Source organism: Anser brachyrhynchus (assembly GCF_964034855.1).
Source record: "Anser brachyrhynchus genome assembly, chromosome: Z".
Classification (NCBI taxonomy): domain Eukaryota; kingdom Metazoa; phylum Chordata; class Aves; order Anseriformes; family Anatidae; genus Anser; species Anser brachyrhynchus.
Genome location: NC_137697.1, coordinates 40,310,621 through 40,331,357, shown reverse-complemented (window position 1 = coordinate 40,331,357; position 20,737 = coordinate 40,310,621). Strand labels below are relative to the sequence as shown.

Sequence of the window (20,737 nt, the reverse complement as noted above, 5' to 3'; positions counted from 1 at the left end):
TCTTGATGGTTAAAGTATTTTCCAATAAGAAAGAAAACATAAGGTTCATTTCTTTTTAATAGCCAAACCAACTGATTGATTTTTTTGTTTGTTTTTTTTGAAACATTTGGATTAAAATTTACTTTGACATTTTTTCTCAAAATATGTTTAGATAACAGCTTTGTCAATGCATTAAAATATTCTTCACTTGAACATAAAAGATTTTCAGAGATTCTTATTGTCTGAACAAGTGTTTTCTATCTACATAAGATACTGAATACTGAAGATGAAAGCTAGCTTATGACGTGTAGAAAGGAAAGGCCAAAAGTGGGTTAAAAAATGCCTCCTGATATTTCAGACAAGATTTTCTCCTTTTCCTTGTTTATTTTATACATAAACTTTACTAAAAAATGCACTTTTATTCAAAACAGCAGGTGTAATTTCTGACTCTAAAAATGTCTCTGGCAGGATTCCAAAGTAGAAAGATGGTTATGAAGGTGGAGAAGAGAAATTCCTTGCATTAGGTATTTGTTTAATCTCTTCTCGGTACTTCAGTCGAAGTTCTATGATATTTTGATAATTCAAAATATGCAGACCAGGAAGGGACTGAGATCAGAGAATTTGGAAATATACTAATTTAGTACTTTTCCAAAGCACATGTCTGCAAAACAGTTTAAAAGACAGAAGGTTGTACCACTGGCTGCTTCTGTATTAATTTTGTGGCAGTGAATAAAAGCTCTGCATATGCTACCTCCCAGCTAGGAGCAAAATTCAATTTCCCTTACACACGAGAGAACTGCTGAGGAAAAAGTACTAATCACACATTCTTTGAATCTCCTTTAAACATGTCCTGGGGCAGCAGGTCAAAGAATTTAAACCAATGCATTATATGTAGATGCTATCTGTGTATCATAAGTGACAGCCCTCTTACAAATTGCTGCATGGCCATTCTCTATTAACTAACAATTTGGCAACACAAAAAATAATTCCTGTAAAGGACCAATGGTATAACAAACCATTTCATACACTCATACACATATTTCTGACAGTTGAGTTCTGCCTAACATATAAACTCCTTTTGCCAAGACCTAATTTTATTTTTAATTAGATGCTGTTTTATCAGTTTGGCTCACAAAAATAAATAAACTAAATAAATAAATAAATAAATAAATAAATAAAATCAGTCAATTATACTTCAAATCAGTAGGTTGGACTCCACAACCCACAATACACATCTTACTTGTACTAAGTTTAGTAGGTTTAGTAACACTCTGCCCTGCATTACCATTATGCACATGCTAGTAGTCCTTCATAGGAAATACATCACAGAAAGTTTCATAAGTATATTTTTCAATCCATAAATGACACTCACACCAAGACTTCTGAATGATTCATTATGAACACAGAAATGTTGCTGTTTCCTATTTTACTTTCATACCAGTGGAAAAACATTTTAAATCACCCTGCCATTAGTAACTAGAAAAATGCTTCCTCAGCTTTCCTTTAGTTTCTTCATGACGATAATTCATTATCTGAAATTAAAATAGAGATGAGAGAGAACCCATTTTCCTTGCTTACTTTCCAGTTAGGCAAGAGAGTGTAAGAGTGTTTTTGACGTACAAAGAAAATCTAACCGTCCTGATAGTTTCTGAACCTTGAGTTATCAGAGTAAAGGAAATAAGAACAAACTAGTTTGCCAGTATTAAATACAAATGTCAGTGTAATTCCAATTTATTTTATTGGGACATTTAAATGGAAACAGAAACTCAATGAACCAATAAAAAATAGAGAAGTAAAATAGAAAGAGTGATTGATACAAAAAAAAACAAATGGAGGATTACTCAGAAAGGAAGTTCCTAATTATAATTCAATTAGAAAAAAAAGAAGGTATTACATAGTGTACATGACCTTTACTCTTTCTATACATAGATATTGTAACGTGAGGTTCACAGAAAAGATGTTTTCATACTTCACAGTATGAGAGATGCAGGCTAATAATGCCAGATGGCATCATCTTCAAAAGTCTTATATCAAGAATCTGTCTTAGCCAGAACCACAGTGATAGATACCATGTGAAATATTCACTGTTACTGATATTCCTAGGAACCATTATTAAGTCAAATGTCCTTGGCTTCCAAGATCTCCCAGAAACACACCAGACTAACATTTGCAGAAGTATCTCCTTTTTGGGGTACCTGCCTGACCATAACTTGTGCTTCTGAGTGAAGCCGCCAAGATCCAAGGTAGCCAAAACAAATAAAGAGGTAAAGATAAAGACTGGAGGCCCTCCTTGTACCTCTTGAAGAAATTCTACTAGAAGCTTAATAATCATAAAATCTTAATTTCTAATGAAAGGTTAATGTGTTGTGGCAGGTCTTACACAAGGCAAAGTATAATAGGGTTTGGAGGGCAAACCTACTCAGACAGTTTGTCAGCAGTTTGCACTTGGCTTCTGCAGCAACAGTATAATTATCTGGAGTGTCAAGTGGACAGCTGCTACTGATAGAAGATCCTTCAAATGGTGCAAAGACCCAAGTGACCTGCTGGTCTAGGAATGATGAAATAATCTTATTCCATCACTCACTGTAACTACTTATTACCAGAGCATTTATTGTAACATTTTCGAAGCCTATAGAATTAGGGTGCAGATACGGCATGTTCCAATGTGTCCATGACATTCTGCAAGATCAAACCTTAAATAATACTGTTATTCTAGTGCCTCAGATTGAGCTAAAAGATCATTAAAATATTATCTGCATTCTCACATCACTGATATACAAAATACTTTTAGGAATTGGTGCTAGTAAAACTGGTGTAACCATAGCCATATAATAATTCCTGCTATACCCCACTGTGCTACATCATTCCCAGTCCACAGCAGAGGAAACATAAGAAAACTGCTGTGTGCCTTAGATGAAAATATCTGATTGGTTTGGTGATATTACTTCTCTTGCTGACCTTCTGGTGACAACTAACATAACCATTCAGGCATACCTGATACTCCATCCCTTAGAAGATTATGTTACACATACTAATCAGTCCACACTACAATTTTACTGTGGTGTGTTTAAGTGACCGGAGTTATCTGTGGGGGAAAAAAATAATAATATATATATATATATATACACACACACACACACATACGTATATGCTGCAACTGGAAGTTGCAGAGATTTTTCTTTTTGTTAAGCAAGTTTTTCAGTCTGGTTAGACTTAGGACCAAGTTTGTAGAAATTATTAGTTTTTATTGATATTTCTTAAATAAAAAAAAAATGTGGCTATTAAGACAAATCTAAATATCTAGTCTAGGAAGACCCCAAGAACTCACCTTTGTGCCCTTTTAGAACTTCAGGAGTTTAAATACGGTATTTGGTAGGAAGACCTTGCAAAATACTGCTGTCATTGTGTTGTGTCTGACACTTTTTTTTCTCTGATCTTCAGTTTACAACACGGGACAAATCAAAGGTTTACTCTCATTGGCCTACACTAGCATAGTCTTCTTAATACTTCATAAGTATACCTCATAAGGTATGGCAATATCTGCAGAGCAAATTGTCAAGTACATATCAGAGTCTATAAGGAGAGTGATGCTTTGGCAAGGGGGTTGGGCCCAATGATCTCTTGAGGTGCCTTCCAACGCCTTTGATTCTTTGATTCTGTGATTCTGTGAAATTGTGCTTCATGACTGGGGTAGAAGAATAAGAAGTTGTTGGTACCTCATATAATTTCCTACCAAAGCAATATTTGGCCGACAACAAATATAGCATATGATACAACTTTTCTGATAATTTCCTTTGGGAGTATGCAACAGACCTTAACTTTTCAAAGAGCCATTAAGATTTGAAAACAGGTTTGTTCATATCAGCAAGCATCTAAGACATTTGAACATTTTAAAACCATCCACTTTTGAATACTACGTGTTTAGCAAGGAAAAAAAAGTCTCCTCGTTTCTGCCTTTTTTCTCATTTATTGGAGAAATTCAACTCTACATTTTAACAAGCTCTACTTTTAGTAGTATTTAAGTTTAAATTTTGATAAATTAAAGAACAAGCCCATAACAAGGTCCCTAGAGCTTTCCACTTTGTGTGCTTCAACTTCAGATTCATAATTCCCAGGCATATTTTGTGTTTGATATCATTTGAGAAAGTAATAAGAATCATTTAAGTGCAAAGTATTTCCCTTGGATAACAACCATCTATGATCTCTTTTAAAACTACAGGAGACAGAAAAAGAGAAAACCCTTCACAACAGCTCATCTAAACTTCACTCACTAGATTTGAAAGTGTTTTTCCCAAGTTCTTGCAAAACCTTTTAAACTCTCTCACATACTAAGCTTTACACAATATTTCAGAAAACTGCCATGTGTAGTCTTTACTCAGTACCAAAAATATAAGTATGACATTTAACTATCACCCAAGGACTGGTTCAATGCATGAAAGTTTGCAATAAGGCAGAGTAAGCATGGGTTACCTATACTCTTTAGGCAACATACTTTATTTTAAAAGCCCTTCATGAGAAAGAAATTGCAAGGGGCTAATCAAAATAGTGTCTTCCTCAGGTTCAGCTCCTAACTGATTTGACATCCAAATTGTTTTTCAGATAATGAGCAAGCATACCAACTTTGGACGCCACAAGATGGGTGGTCATGATGCAGAAGGGCTGAAGAACTTCTGGGAGAAAGTCATCCAAGAGCAAACCAGACAACGAGAAGGTGAAGAGCTTAGGTTAAGGAAAAGTGCACTGAACAAGTAAGAGGTATTTTTAAATTTTTGGCCAAGAGAGCAGTCATATCATCACGTGCTTTAAAAAAAAAAAAAAAAAAAAAAAAAAAACAACTAACCCATTATTGTAGTGCTTTATTCATAGCACGGATTGTGTTCTGGGTCTTTGGCACTTTTCCTCTCACAGCTGCTTGTCTCATATTTCCATGGCTCTTCTGCATGGAAACTCAGACACCCCTCACCCCTGAACCTCTTGAACATTCTTTAAAGGCCTTGGAGCACAGACACATAAAAATAAAGCACCTTGGCACTATGGCCTGTGACAGCTAGAACATATCAGGATTTTTACCTGGAACTGGTACAGCTTCAGTAAATAAATACAATTGTATCATATTAAAGCAATAGTTAAACCACCCATTTAATGTGTAGCTTAAACAGATCCATAGCACCTTTATCATATTTGACAGTCTTTTACATCATATAAGCCCAAAGCTAGAAATGGTACAATAAGGTTTACCTATTCCATGAAACACATCTCATAAACATTCCTGCTCTACAACAGAAAAAAATAAATACAATAAAATAAAAAAGGCTATTAAGTTTTTAAATTTTATTTTGCCAAAACAGTATAAAACAACAACCACCCCCTAGAAAGAGCTGTGGCTGTAGTATAAATACTCCACTCAGGTGTAATAGATTGCCTCAAATACTTGCTCAACCTTTTGCACCTCAGAAGTTTGAATTAGGGCCCCCAAAACACCAAGTGAATCCCCTAACTAATGGACAGTGCAGCAGAATAAGAAATGCACATCCCTCTTGTGTTTTTCTTACGGGATTTTATCCTGAAATTGGCAAAGGCTTTCCTGGGTAAGTTTCCTCAAAACTGGCACATTCATATAAATTAACTTGATTTCAGCAAACTGATACGTACTTGAAAAGGACTGAATCTTTTAAAGAAATCCAGATACTGTGACCCTGGCACCTAAGGAGGAAGCTGTTGTCATCATCTTAAAGATGAGGAAATCAATATCCGGGTACACCATTATCATCGGATGTGGACAGCCCTGTTCTCAGTATGCTGCTCTAGCTAGTCAGTAATATTCCCAAACCCAGATAACAAAGCTGTTGGAGATAAAAGCCAGGAAAATGTTCTGCTGCACTGAAAATCTTTGTCATTATGGCTTCAAAATCAAAAACAAGCAAAAACCCCCACTGCCACAAGGAGACATCACAAAGAAATTCCAGTTATGGTTGTGTCAATAATATTCTTAATTCCACAAAATTATAAATGTTGAAGTTTTTTACATGATCTTGTCTGAATGAAAAAAAAAAATCTGCAAAAGAGCTTTGAATAGGTCTTAATTACTTCAAGTACTTAATAGACACAAGCAAGTTCCTTCAAGGTCACAAGCCCAAATAGTTCACAAGTGTTCTCTAATTTTGAAAAAAGGTACATTCAGTAGGTAATAGACGCTGTCATTACAAAATGTACAGGTTCACTATCCCATATAAGTGGCACCTGGGAGAATTAAACAGCTCTAAATATAGGCAGGTGGTCCCTCTGTGACACCTAGGTTGGTAGTTAACAAGAAACAGCAGTGTTTTGAATGGCAAATATTTACTGACTAATTGCACTGCTTTTTGAGGCTTAACTATACTAATGAGAAAATAGTGAAGTCAAGACAGGGCAGACCAAATGGGAGAAGTTTAAAATACAATCTGCAGTCAAACTCAGGAGCCAAACAAACACAAGCATCCATGTGAAACAGCTAATTCTAAGTTATTCTCAGATGAAATCGTTAGCTGCTGTTCTTTTTAAAACATTAAATGTAATATATAAATATAAATATATATATATAACAAAAAAAAAAAATATTCCATGATGCATTTTGCATTACCATGTGACATCTAATCCTATAGCATTGCTGGGTCAGGTGCTTCATAATGCTGTTTCCTTGGAAAATGACCCTACCAACCATATCTTGTAGTAGTCCCTAGTGATCTTCTCTTCTCTCTGTACTAAAATTGTGCCTTGAAGCTATGTGGCTCCTCTTGCATGTGACATCAATTCCTTTCATTAAACACATACAAGGTCTGCAGAGATTTTGGATTCCAAATGTCTATATCTTCCCCTTTTTTATTTTATTTTTTTGTTGTTGTGGTTGTTTTTGTTTCAAAGTAAAGCCAAATAGACATTTAATTTCCTGCTTGCTCTTCTCCAGAGCATTATACAGTAAATTTGCAGTGAGGACATTAATTGTAATTTTTAATTTCTACATTAAATGACCTTATCAGAAAGACAGCGTAGCTTTGAGAATACCCCAGAGGAAATAACACAGCCCTTCACACTGACAGTGTTTCAGCAGTTGTTTGACTCATTAGGAATCCAGCAATGTCACCCACTGATACCATCAGTGCTATCTCTTTCTTCCCTGCATTCCCAATCTGGTAAACTGGAGAGATGTGTAGATGGTAAATAAATACAGGACAAGTGCTGTGGTGATGAAAGAGGGGAAAGATTCGACCCTGCTGAAAAGCTTTGGATGTATTTGAAAGATTTGGCTTGGTGCTTGCTAAGCACTTGTCCTCTCTTTGCAGGCTTCGCCATGAGTGGACTGAGAGGCTGGAAGGCCGAGCAAAGCAGGTCCAGGCGCACATGAAAAAGCAGAAAGAGCAGATGACGTTGCTGTCTATTGAGGCTCTTCCCTCACCAGATAAAACTGTTGCTTAAGGTTACTGTGAAAATACAAAAAAGCCCTGGGCTTGACTCTGACCTTCTGCATGCCCCTATTAACCAGTTACATTGCTGAACAAGCAAGAGCTCAGACTCTGGCACTTTTCCAGACCAGTTATTAGAGCTGCTAGTAAAGTCCTACATAAATTCAGTGCAAGAATAAGGCCACAGTACATAATCTCTTGAAGACTATGGAGGGAGGGATGAGAAGCAGGCATCTATATGTTCACATGATATATTATTACTCCAAAGTAGGACGACTTTATTATGTAACTGCATTTTCAAATGACAAAAAACATATTTCTCAGAAAGCGTATCGCTTGTTTAATAGGTATAATACATTCAGATTGCTGCAAGTAAAGTTGTACATTTCCGTTTACAGAGCTCTCAGACTCTGGCTTAATGCAGGTGTCATCTGCCTTGCCTGTCTTGAGCCAGGTTGAGGATTAGTCTGATCAGCTGGACAAAAGAGGAAATACATTTTTTTTTAATGGAATCAGGAAAAAGAAGGAATGAGGGTTTTGTGATCAATGTATAGGAGAGTTTCCAGATCTGAATCACTAGTTGAAAAGAGGTAAAGATTTTTGCTTTGGTGCATAGATATGAAAAAGACTACCGACATTATCATGAACTAGTTTGAGAGATGTCTGAGTAAGTGGGTAGGTAAGAGAGTTTGAAACAGAGGGCAGTTCATCATAACAGCACAGGAATGCTCTGCAAGGTGTTGCTTGCCATACCTGGTTTGCACTAATCTAAACACTTGCTGTATTGTTTCTCCTTCTAGGTCAGGTGAAATACAGGAAGGACTAACTAAACATAGGGTAATAACAGTGTGCTCTGTTTAATTGTGAGTCTATGTATGTAAATACCACAACATCCCTTGTATGAAAACATTTACTTGTTAACTCTTTATTTCTTTGATGCTCAAGAGACCAGTTATAAGTCTAAACTATTTTTCTATAACAATATTGATCTAGGTGAAATTTTACCTTTCATCATTGTATACAATGAACAAGTAGGTATGAATACATTTGATAAATTCCAAAACAAAGCAAAAATTAAACCTTTTCGAATTCATGGAAATGCTATTTTTATCCCTTTAAGACAATATTTCATTAAAGCACACAATTTTACGGTTTGTTCCCACTTTTACATAGTGATATTCTCCCATAGAAAAAAGAGTACTTTATCACAAAAAAAAAAATGCTATTTGATAAAGGATAAAAACAATTAAAAGCTTCTGCAAAGTTTTTTTTTCTTCTTCTTTTTTGTCTATTGGAAGCTGAAGGGAATGCAGAATCAGATTTTTTTTTTTTTTTCATAAAACCTAGCTCTAAAAGAAACAATAAATGCTGGACAATAATAAAGTCTGTGTAGCTGCTTTTGGCTTTGTGGGCTCATCTCCTTCTTCTGTGTTCATTTATTTCTGACAAATTCTATAAAAATTTCTTTTACTGTGACACAAAGTAAGCATTATCTCTGGTGAAGAAGATCAAACAGGACCTGAACCTGCTGCCACATATATCAAAAACTCAATACATTGCTGTTCTGCAGCAGTAGCTAAAGGACATAGACAGGGCCTATTGAAATGAAGAAGGACTAGAACTGCTCCCCCCAGCCCCTAACAACTGTTTCATGGCCTTGTGATGCCACCTGTAGCAGTGCAGCTTACTCCCACTTTATGCCAGGGTGACAAGAGGAGGAAGTCCAAGCAAAGAAGGCCCATAAGCATTTGTTCTTCTTTTACATTTAAAATCAACATTTTTAATTGTTAGAAACACTTTCATGGTAGCATATCACAGTGTTTATGAAATGATCACTGATTTTATCCAAGGTACAGGAAAAAGACCACACAAGCAGATGCAGTCCCCAGGAAGTAATTTTCAGTGCTCCCCAGTGGATACCCAAGAACCATGCTGGCTCCTTGAGCAAGAGCTGTTCCATCCACAGCTCTGAGGGGGTTGAAGGATGTGTGAAATCACTTCCACTGCAAGCAAGTGGCATCATACTGATATTATCATCATACTGAGTGTCACAGGCATTGTTTGTCTCAACAAGCACATGCAACATTTTCTGTTGTGAATGGACTTCAGATAAATCCACTGCAGGGGCACAGTGTATACATAACAAGTGTGGAAGACTAAAATCCTCCCACTCTCAGTCAAAACTAACTGTCTGTGAATCGTTCAAATGTGTATGCATTAATCATGCTTACTTATTCTCACATGTATTTTACATAACAGCAGTGCCCTGGACTCTCCATGGTATTGAATGTCAGATGCTTTTCCTTCCCAGAAACAAGTGGTGTTCATCCATTTTCACTGGTACTGCATGTACAACCAGACTGATAAAATAATCAAGTACTGGAAATAATGAAGTCTATCAGCCAGATGTAGGCAATATGTTGCTTGCTAATTGCAAATCTGAAGGCGGACAGTAAGGTGAAGGTGTTTTGTCCTTTTGTTTTAGTTACTAAACTGAGAAAATTCACGCCTGAATTTAGGTGTCTCAGACACGCCTGAAAATACAAAACCTATATATTTTTTTAAAAAAGCAAGGAAACAACACAGTGAATTCAGCTTGAATCATTACATTAAACAAAACATCTGTCACATTCACATACTAGCTCTCTTTGATATCCAGGATATCCAGTGAGCATATGCTTTTGAGAAAGTAGGTCCCTTTAGCTGAATGTGTTTTTCCTCCCTTGTCCCTAGCTCCTCCTTTTACCAATGGAAAAAAAAAATAATAAAAAAAAATAAAGAAATGGAGACACAAATGAAAATTTAGATTATATTAGCTACATTAAGAAAACTGGACTAGCTATTTGAGAATAAAAAACAATTATCCAAATATTTTTTCCTTAGAGTTTATTAATTTGCTCAGTGGAAACAGAATTGGAACTGAGTATCAGTTAGTCTGCATAGTGTGTATCACCCTCAGCCTCCTCTCGCAAAGCATTGCTGCCTCTTACATCTGTTTATAATCTAGTCCAGCAGTTGCCTAAGCCAGTAAAAAATAACTAAAATTGTATAGGTCAGAGGCTAATGTTTTTGGTCATGGGACTTAAACAGTATGACTGATGATGCAATAGGTGTGGATCATGTCTATGAAGCAATGCCCCGAAGCTGGCATACTGATGTCAGCTGCGGAACACCGGGTAGAATGCTCAGATTTATGTGCATGGCAGATAATGTGAGCACACACTACACTCATTCACATGGTTCCTATTAAGCACCGTGTCTGATCCAGGAACCAGTGACTAATACATGAGAGACAGCAAGTATTGCTTTCTTAAATCGCCTCTGAGCTGTGACTTGCTCGAATCCAGTCGGTCAAAAAGGTGAATTTAAACCACATTCAGCTACAGCCTGTCTTTGTTTGGACACTACACAGAAGCACTCACATAATCAGTTACAGACAGGATGTGCTAAAGAAACAACACTTCAACCCCTGTCAGCTGCTACATTTAAATTAGCGCTTTAATTCAGAGCCCTTCTTAAGCAGACCCCCTGATTTTCTGTACTTATCACATGCTCATTTGTGTCACAGAGCAGATTTAAGGCATGTGGACCAGGTTTCTTTCAGAGGAAGCTAAACCAGGCCAGAAGCTATGTTCCAAGTGCACACCAAAGGACCCTAACCTCTGTGGAACTCAGTCAAGCACTATTTCTTCAGTTTTGAGGCACCCGTGCAGTGGCTATATATATGGTCTGATGAATCAGACTAGATAGAGTGTGATGTAAAAACCCTAAACCATGCTTAATCTAATAAAAGAACCTCAGCAGCAGTCACTATGATCTACTGATCTGCTTGCTCTTATATAAATGTCTACCCAGCCAAAACAACAGAGATGGAATCAAAGTACACTTATATGTTGTGTGCAGATCCATAGGTGGACCTTAACAGATGCAATGACTTTGCTCAGGAGTGATCATTTAATTATACAACCATGCAGATGTGCTAGCATGCTCAACTATACACAGCTTAGCTGGGTGTTGGAACAGAGAGTTAACCCACACTGTTATAAAACTTATCATAGATCCGGCATCTGAACCATAAAGCTGCTATGTGTGGCTCAGTTCTACAGTTAAATGTGGAATAGGAATATGAGGATAATTACCAATTTCCTAGCCCAAATGTGCTTCCTAATTACAAACTAGCTGTGTCCTGAGGGATGCTGTTCTCTACCGTGCCTATTAAATAGTACTTGACTGGGGCTTCACTGACACAGTGTGAATAAAGAATAGTAAATCACATAAAACTTGTGCATTAAAATACTTCTGGATTGAAAAGGGCATCTGTAGATAAATGAGAATGAAACAAAGAGTAGTTCTAGAAAATCCTTTACTTCCTGAGGACAATTCTCTTCATGAATTAAGCATTACTATGCTATTTATTTCTTACAGAGAAAGAAAGGAGTTATCCATGGTGTTACACGTTTGAGACAAAACTGCACACAAACATTCAGTAGTCAGGACTGACAATGCACAAATCTACTTATTTTTCATATTGCCCATCTATTTTAGCTGTGTATATTTATCTGCCTGTTCTCAGACAAATCTTTTCATTATTATTTAGTGACCAGAGTTTCAAACGTAGTTCATGCTAAGGTGGACAGAAATAAGGGAAAATTGCAGCCCCAAAAATGACAGTCTGAGAAATAGCCTGAGAAGGGTTATATTACCAGGGAATCCAAACGTAACAATAGGTTGCTATGTACTGCCTCTGTAATTAAAGGTACTTGTCTCAAATGTCATTGCTTAAATGAATTAACAATTTCCTGCTAGTGACTACTGAAACGTGAGAGGCTACTGGCCCAGTCTTTACCGGGTACTCAGCGCCAGTTGTCAGCTTCAATGAGTCTACTCGCAGTGGTGTGACCTCAGAGGTTCACAGTCAGGGTCACTATTTTTTCCACAGTAAACGGCAGTAGCAGCAGCAGGGAGAATTATAATTTCAAACTGTAGTAATAAAATAACCATCTGACAATAATGACAATGAGGCAAAAAAGATAAAATAGGAAATCTGAAAGATAATATTCAGTTTAGCTAGCTACACAAATTGACTAATTCTGTAAAGATTTTTGTTTCATTCCCACTACTTTTGTATTTCATATCCAACATGAATATTGGTGCCATGTGACCAGAATTATTTCAGCTTCCCAATATATGTTCACAGTTCAACTGTGGAGATCAGTCAAAACAAACAAACAAACAAACAAAAACAAACAAACAAACTTAATAATGAAAATGTTTTAATTCTAGTAGATTTAATACCTAACACAAAGTAAACATATCTGCAACATACAGAAACTCTGTCTGCACTTGTTTATTTGGAAATAAGCAGCAGAAAGCTATTTTTTTCCAAGAGTTCTTGATAACATTAATGTTATTTTTCTCCCTCTAATGTGTTATTCTGGTTAACAATTGCATTACTATTGTTAAGAGTATGAAACTGCAATACAGGCTATAAGTATAATTAGGCAGGGAAAATACAAAATTACTGGCGTGACCAACAGATGTGTTACAGAAAATAAAATAAAATAAAAAATAAAAAAAACAACAACTATATTTACCCTGATGTCTTAACTTTAGTGTTTTCGTGGTGATGTTTATTCCACCGCAATTTCTCTTACAGAAATGCATTCTGTAAGATTTGTATTGATGCCTTTGTATGTATTTTAATAAGTGAAAACAAACCAACACAGTTGTCCGTTTTTACGTGTAAAAAGCTCCAAATAACAATGCTTTCTCATTAATTACTGGGTATTTTTGCAACAGAGTTCTTGTTAGGGCTTAGTTAATGATAAAGTGCTAACTAATGAATTGATACTTTGCAGCTTTTGGACAGTGCACAAGTTTACTGATTTTGTTGATACTGCCTTAATCATTAAATATGTATCCATAATAACAAGACTAACAGCCACTGAAAATAAGCCCTGCAAGCAGTAAGGGCAGACTAATCTAAAATATCAGAAACAGCAGTTATTATCCACCATCTCAAATGAACACTTAATAACCTGGAACTAAATCCCTTCAGGCTCCATTTATGATATGTACACATTTCTGCTGCAGTGATGACAAATACTGCATTTTCCCAGAACTAATGACCCCTCTATAATATGTATGAGGGCTGACAATTATGTGGAATGAGTCTGTCAACAAACTAACAGAGTGCAGCCATGTTTGAAAAGTTTTATGCCTAAACCACAGGCAAATTTCAGTACTTCCAACCCCTAATAAACCCCTCTGGAGCCGTATCGCAATTCTGTAACATGTTTCTGGTCAAAGGAGTTTCTGTATGTGCTTTGCTTATTTCGGTTTGGTTACCTTTGGCTATTATAGATAATTAGGAGCAACACATGAAAGTAATTAATATGTGACACTTCGCTGTGTTCTGACAAAATACAAGTGTCTCACGGGATGTTTTATTGCTCTAGTTGGTGGATGCAGTAAAGGATGTCCTCTGTATCTCAAAATCAAAATATTTTTTATTCCAAGGCACCTCTGAAGAAGATTTCAATGTAGGCAAGGGTGTATCTTATAGCTTTATTCCAGGGATTTTGAGAGCACTCAGTTAACATATCTCTACAAAGATTAAAGATGCAGAAAATAAGTATACCTTCACCTACATTAACTGTTGTATTTATAGTTTAACTTGGGTCCTGCTGTTGCATGCCCTAGAATCACGGGGGGGATGGAAGGGTGGGTGGTGGTTGTGGGGGGTGTCATAAAGCCATGGTGATGAGACTACCATCTCCCCCATGAAGCAAATTTTGAAAAGTATAGAACTGAATAGCCCAAATCCTGCTAGATTTGAACTATTGTTTTCAACAAAAGCCAGCAAATTTGAGCATGTACACTGCCTCGTTCCATTAGTGCCACTTTCTATTTCAGGTACTCTCTTACCTGGAATTTCTGGCACGCACTTGTAAGGGCTCCCATTCAAGTGCAAATTCTCCTGGCTGCCAGTCTTCGACGCACATTAGTGAAGTCTGCTATTCCTGTCGACACGTAGGAAACAAGAATTCACAGCTAGGCTGCAGAATTTTTGAACAGAGAAGCTTTATTTAAGTCGTCAAAAGAAAAGAACAAAATATGAATTGGGGAAAATATGGCCTACTAGCGTGAATTCTCATCATTGTGACAGGCTTTTTGAGCTTTGCTCTGATCTGGCATGTAATTACTATGTATTCCTGATCTGAAAACTGTATCCCTAAGCATCACAGCAATTCCTGACTTGCACATTCATGCTTCATAACAAGAAACTAGTACTTGAAAACCCTGTCTCAGAAAATTAATTCTTAACTATTGAAAACAAGTAGAAATAAAAGCAATCAGTTATGCTTCAAATTACTCCAGGTTAATATGTCAATGAAAAGGTAATCTGAGATAAACACATGTATGTGGATTTTACCTGTGTGAAATACATTTTTTCTAGCAACATCCTTAGCAACATTACAAAGCTTGGTACATTTAATTAGTTATAACAGACGGAATGAAAGCCTTACACAAGGAGAATTGGAACTTCAGTTAAAAATATATGTTGTTTTCTGTTCCAAACAGTACATCCAGACACTATAGCCTACATGCTTCACCAATTCCTCCCTCAGGTTTAGGAATATCTGTTCATAATTCCCCATCTCCAATCTGGATGCAGCATAGACACACTGCTCTGTCTCCTGGTGGCTTAATATTTGGTGTTCTGCACAATTTCACCTGGCTGTTTGCCAGCCATAAGAGGAATACATCAGAGTGGAAAACCATGCTTGGGATGTAAAACACTGACCCAACACATCTCACTAGCAGCCTCAGGCACACAGGTTCTTGGAAGCTGTCAGCACAAAATTAAGCTGCTTGCAGAACAAAAGATTTTTGTTGTTGCTCCTGTTGCTTTTGTTTGGTTTGTGTGTGTGTCATTGTTTTGTTGTTGTTCTTGTTTGTTTGTTTTGTTGTGTTTGCTTGGTTGGTTGGTTTTGTTGTTGGTTGCTTTGCTTTGCTTAGCTTTGCTTTGCTTTGCTTAGCTTTGGTTTCTACCAGACGAGCAGTGCCCAAGAAGGAACATCTAAGTCCCCATGATGGTATTGGTAAACTGAGCCTCTGGTCTCCCAGCTGGGGACCAAGTTTTGCTTTTTCCTCCACAATGTGTTTCACAAACCTCTGCCTGTGTTACTGAGCAGATGGTTTCTTCTATATTCTCCAAGAGACAAAGAGACATGCAGATCTGTGCAAGAAAGTCATGCAGGCAGGATGGCCACCTAGGGCAGCTTCCTTCTCAACTGCCATCACACCAACAGGGATAAGAGCCAAAGCGACCAGAAGCTCTTCTTCAACCCCACTTTTCACGGCCTTCCCCAGCTACTTAAAGCTGCCTTTCAGACATTAGCAACAGCCTGCTGGGATTATGAGAGACAATGTGAGAGCATTCTCTGAGGATAAGAATCTAGACATACCCTGATTTTTTATATTTATCTATATCTAGATATACACTGACCTTGAAACTGCATGTGATAGAAAGTGTTTGAAAACTGCTGGCTGCTCTCATGTAGTTCCCAGTGCAACCAGCTGCAGCAGCAGGGTAGTCACAGCACAAACCCTATACAGAGCTCTCTAGGTGAAGTTTCTGTTTGGTTTTCCCATGCATCTCTGTGACAAGAAGAGTTATATATAAGCAAGAGAGGAAGGGAAAGTGAGAAATGAAAAGATGGCAACGGTGCCAGGGTACAGTGCTAAGCAGACTAACAGAGCCAGATAGAAAATCAATCAAACAAACAAACAAACAACAACAACAAAAAAGCTTTTAAACCACTTTTTTTATATTCTGCTAGGCAAACAAAAGACTGTTCTAATGAAAAATTTGAACGCATTCTTTGAAGTCTGCTCTCTCAGGTGGCTTTTTTGCCACATTAAGATTTCTCAGAATTTTCTGCAGAGTCCTCATTAAACTCATGCTAATTTTTAACCTGAACAGCACAGAAAAACACCCACAGCCATTATGCAGTACAGTCAGTCCTTGGCATTCAAATCTCATGGAATAACCTTCCGGAAATTCACAATACTTTCAAAAACATCAAGAGATCATTAAAAATGAGTTCCTACTGTTCTGCAGTTTCAAGCTGTTGGGCCTTTTCCTACAGCTCTGCAGGTTTCAATCACATATTGCATCTTAAGTCCCCAAACAGCCTTAAAACATTACTTTAAATCTGTCTTCAGTCTCTTGAGCTATAGAGTCTTTTATTAAAAGAGGTCCAAACATCCTGCTATCTGAGATACAATCTTAAGAGCTGTCAGCGCTGATTGTAAGTTAAAATAGATGAAATATTGCACTGCAAACAAACTATGGCAAAAGGCTATTTTTACCCTGGCCCAGAAGCAAAGTGCTCTGTGGGACTACTTTTATCAGAGAGAGGCTTTCACTGGTTCCATCCTCCTGAGCTCACTTTCAGGGCAAAGTTATACAGAACAATTGAGCCAATGTGACAATTCATTGCTGCTAGAAGGGCCAATTCTGCCTCTTGCGCTGCTTGTGCCCAGCCCTGCCTCTCCCACCCTACACCAGCCTCACAAAGGGGTCTGACAAGCACTGGAAAGGGGAAAATGAAATGTCATGTAAGTGAAATTGGGAGTGGAGCTGCAGTGGGGAGGAGTTACACTGCGTGTCTTCACATTCAGATTGCCTAATGACATACATTACTGTGGACATTAAATATGCTGCACCCACACCACTCTAACACATTGCATATGTAATAAATGTATGTGCCCCCAAATCATTTGGACTTAACAGTTTTCGACATCTAGGGCTATATCTAGAAGGTTCACCCACACCTTTGCTCTCTTTAGCCTTGAGTATTGCATCAGGTATGTCCAGATATTCTGGAAGCTCCCCTGGCAGGTTGAATCATTACAGAATATAGCTTCCTGCTTCTAGTTTAAATAGGGGTAATTGTGAACTTACAGCCTGGTGCTTTTCCCAAGATGAGGACTTTCTCTGATTCATATGATCTGTGGATGATCAGTCATCTTTTGGCTAACCTTTTCCTGCTGTAGTTCTGACAAGTCTTTGAAGGTTGACTGGGAAGCCCTTGCTCATGGGGGATTCAAGTTGCACCTGATTCTGTGAGTGGAGAAATCCAGCAAGTTCATAATGAATCTCAATCAATCAGGTATGCCTTCTTCATCAAACAGCAGGAATGGTTGAGAGAGAGTTTGAATCTCCTCTTCACTGGTAGTTTCTCAGGGTCCCATGCTAATGACCTTCAAGTCACACTGCAAGACATAAACATCTTAGTCAGCTAGCAGAGCAAAGGTGTCACAGAAATGAGTAAAATAATAATTCACTGTCTATGGAGTTAGTACTGTGAGAGTACGCAAAGAGAAAGAGTCATTTTCAGCAGCTTTATGTCTCCTCTAGATAAAATTCCAAAGATAGTTTGAGATCCAATTTGCAAGGAATTGAGATTTCAATAAAATTTACATCAAGGGAATAAGTAAAAGCAGGAAGTTATTCAGATAGAGCTAAAAGAGAAAATGGGAGGGAGGGTACTGACAACAGTTAACATTTCTTTGTCTCCAAAGAGAGGAAACATCATTAAAACATGCAGCTTATTAATTCTCAAAGGGGTAAAAAAATTTAACACAATACATTTCATTTCCCAAAACTCAGGGGGCTCTTGCCTTGTTAGCTAGAGACAGGCTAATATTCTTAGGTAACAATTCATGCTTTAATTAGCAATTCTAAATGTATCTCTTCTCCCAAGTAATGTTCTCCCAGGTAATGTGCTGACATTATTTTACCTACAGCCTGAAGAAAGTTTTTTTATATTATAATGCAGACTTCCAAGAGCATATAAGGTATTTCTTTTTTGAGAGAGTCCTAAAGAATCCATAAAATTTCACGAGATTGTATTTGTGAGAGTTTTGAATTTAAAACAATCTGTAGGGAAAAAAATGTAGAAAATATATATATATATATTAGATCCTCAAAACAGGCAAATGGAAGATATTATTTATGTTAAAAATTAAATTTATATAAACATAGACTGTTGTAAAATATATATAAATTTGATGAAAATAAAATACTGAGAAAAACAAGTAATGAGAGAGAGAGGGAGGGAGAGAGAAAGAGAGAAAGTGAGAAAGTGAGAAAGAGAGAAAGAAAGAGAGAAAGAGAGAAAACTAGCAGTGAATTATTTTTTTTCCTCTGCAGCTTCTGTTGCTTTGTGTCTTGAAAACTGATCTATTGGTGCAGCTCAAGACAAAAGGTCCAATTTCTGGTGTTTCTTAGGGCTCCCACAGGGATGTTTGGGCAGATTTACTATTACCACACCCAACTGCTGGTCCCAATTGTCTGTCTCCCAGGTCCCCAGCCCATCCGAGCTCACAAGCACAATTTGGTGAACTAGCTGAAGCCAATAGTGAAGGTCCAAAACTTGAGTCCTTGCCCTGGGACGGCCAAAATGCAGACACAATTTCCTATCTGCCATCTTGGCTAGAAAAAGAAGTAACCTGCAGATGATAAGGAGAAAAGAGTTGGTGGGGGTGGTAACATCCCAAACTCTTGCAGCTAAATCAGCCACAGCTCGTCTGTCAGAGTCCTAGAACCCCATCAGCAGATATCACAGAGAACCATCAAATACAAAGCATTTGGTCAGCACCAAGGAAAAGACAGAGTTAGTCTGTGTAGTTCAATCAACTTTTCAGATTTATTAAAACAAGTGAATAGCAAAGGAGTCAAATCTTACTCATGTTAAGAAAGCAGTATAGATGAGCAACAGAGGTGAACAAATTAGGAAAACGAGCTAAATTGTTGAACACTTCACCAGGAAGGCACAATGAGAAATTCACCCCTCTGCCTAATGAGTATGATCACATTGCTTTGATATCTGAAACCAGGCAATGAGCATGGGGGTAACATGATAAACAGCTGGGCTTTTCAAACATTCATAAGGCTGAGTGATGCTTATTTGTACATGGAAGCTGTCTGCTTTATGCTGCCTTTTAACACGCTTGTTTTCTCTCCAGATGAATCAAGGACAGCTAAACTGGAACAGAGGGATGAGTGCCACAGCTTTTGAAATCCAATCTCTCTTACCTTACACTGCTAATTTGGGGATGGAGAAAATTATGTGGTTCAATTTACAATTAGGATTCCTCCATAATGATGTCTTTCCTCCATAGCTCTCACACACAACGCAAAGCTTTTCCAGAAACCTAAAAATAAAGTATATTGCATAGTCCAGCTGTAGTGTTGTTTAACTTGGTGTGACAGATTGCTAAACACAAATATAGACAACACAAAAAGACAGTGAGGTGTTATGACCAAACCTGATTTGAAGGGCATGGCAAAGGAGCAATCTGAGCAGCTGTCAAAAGGGTAGACTTTCTAAAATGAGGTTGATGTTAAAAAAAGTTAATTATTATGTGCCTATAAACAGTTCTTCACAAAGGGGAAATGCATGTTATATATTGATTTCACATATTGATGCTCACTCATCCCATCAAAAATAAAAATAATACATTTAAGGTAGAGCAAAGCTCTCTGTGCTTCAAGTAGCAAAGGCAAATCCCATACCTTTTATTGGGGAAAATAAATAAATAAATAAATAAATAAATGAATAAATAAATAAAATAAATCTACACAATTGCAAAACTGGTTAACTAGTATTACTTCTGCTTTGGATTTGCTGGATTTCAGCAAATTTAGGGAAAAAAAAAAAGTATATATATATATCACCTTTCAGGAATTTTGATTGCCACCTCCATTAACCATGCTAAATCATCCCTTAGGAACTGTACTGAGCAGTTTGATAATATTCTGTATGTTAACTCAGAAACATATTTTACCTTCATATTTGCTTCTTTTGTAAAGAAGGAAGGATGAACTGTTACCCAGAATGATGGTGTGAGAGTCTAAAATAGCACCCTATAACTAAGAAATTGTTAAGGAATTATTTTTCACTTCACCAAAGTTTCATTATGCAAGATTGACTACCTTGAAAAAATAACTAAAGTTCCATGGGAGACACATGTAATACCAGCAGCATAACAAGGTCTCAGTCACAATGCCGCTAGTTGGCGCATCAAAGCCTTCAGGAATGAGAGGCCAGTCTTTTAAATTGTAAGCCCTTCCTTTGTTTAGCGTGCAGAGTGCCCTCATTGAATCACCAAAATGGCTTCATGTAGTGATGCACATGCACTTTTTTTTTTTCCTTCTGGCTAAACTAGATTTAAATAGGATTCAGAGTAAGTTGTAATATTTTTTATCATTTTGCTGTTCTTCATAGCATAGGCAATGGCTACAG

General features: G+C 37.2%; 1 protein-coding gene and 1 long non-coding RNA gene across 6 annotated transcripts in view; one reads left to right on the top strand and one right to left on the bottom strand.

Moving 5' to 3' along the window:
- LOC308185437 (protein FAM240B-like) overlaps positions 1–8,816 on the top strand; it is a 37,245-nt gene extending 28,429 nt beyond the window's left edge. For all 4 annotated transcript variants that reach the window (XM_080573548.1, XM_080573546.1, XM_080573549.1 and 1 more), the window contains 2 exons: positions 4,579–4,727; positions 7,299–8,816. In XM_080573548.1, the coding sequence (XP_080429674.1) occupies positions 4,582–4,727; positions 7,299–7,431 (279 nt within the window). In that variant the 5' untranslated portion in view covers positions 4,579–4,581 and the 3' untranslated portion in view covers positions 7,432–8,816. The remainder of the gene's footprint in view (positions 1–4,578; positions 4,728–7,298) is intronic.
- LOC308185439 lies at positions 8,597–20,392 on the bottom strand. Of its 2 annotated transcripts, none has more exons than XR_013943368.1 (3): positions 20,280–20,392; positions 18,818–19,646; positions 8,597–17,702 (listed from the first exon to the last, which is right to left on the bottom strand). It is a non-coding gene; the product is annotated as an uncharacterized lncRNA (long non-coding RNA). The 2 variants fall into 2 exon arrangements; XR_013943369.1 differs by lacking the exon at positions 20,280–20,392 and adding an exon at positions 19,761–19,820.
- Positions 20,393–20,737: the final 345 nt, after the last annotated feature.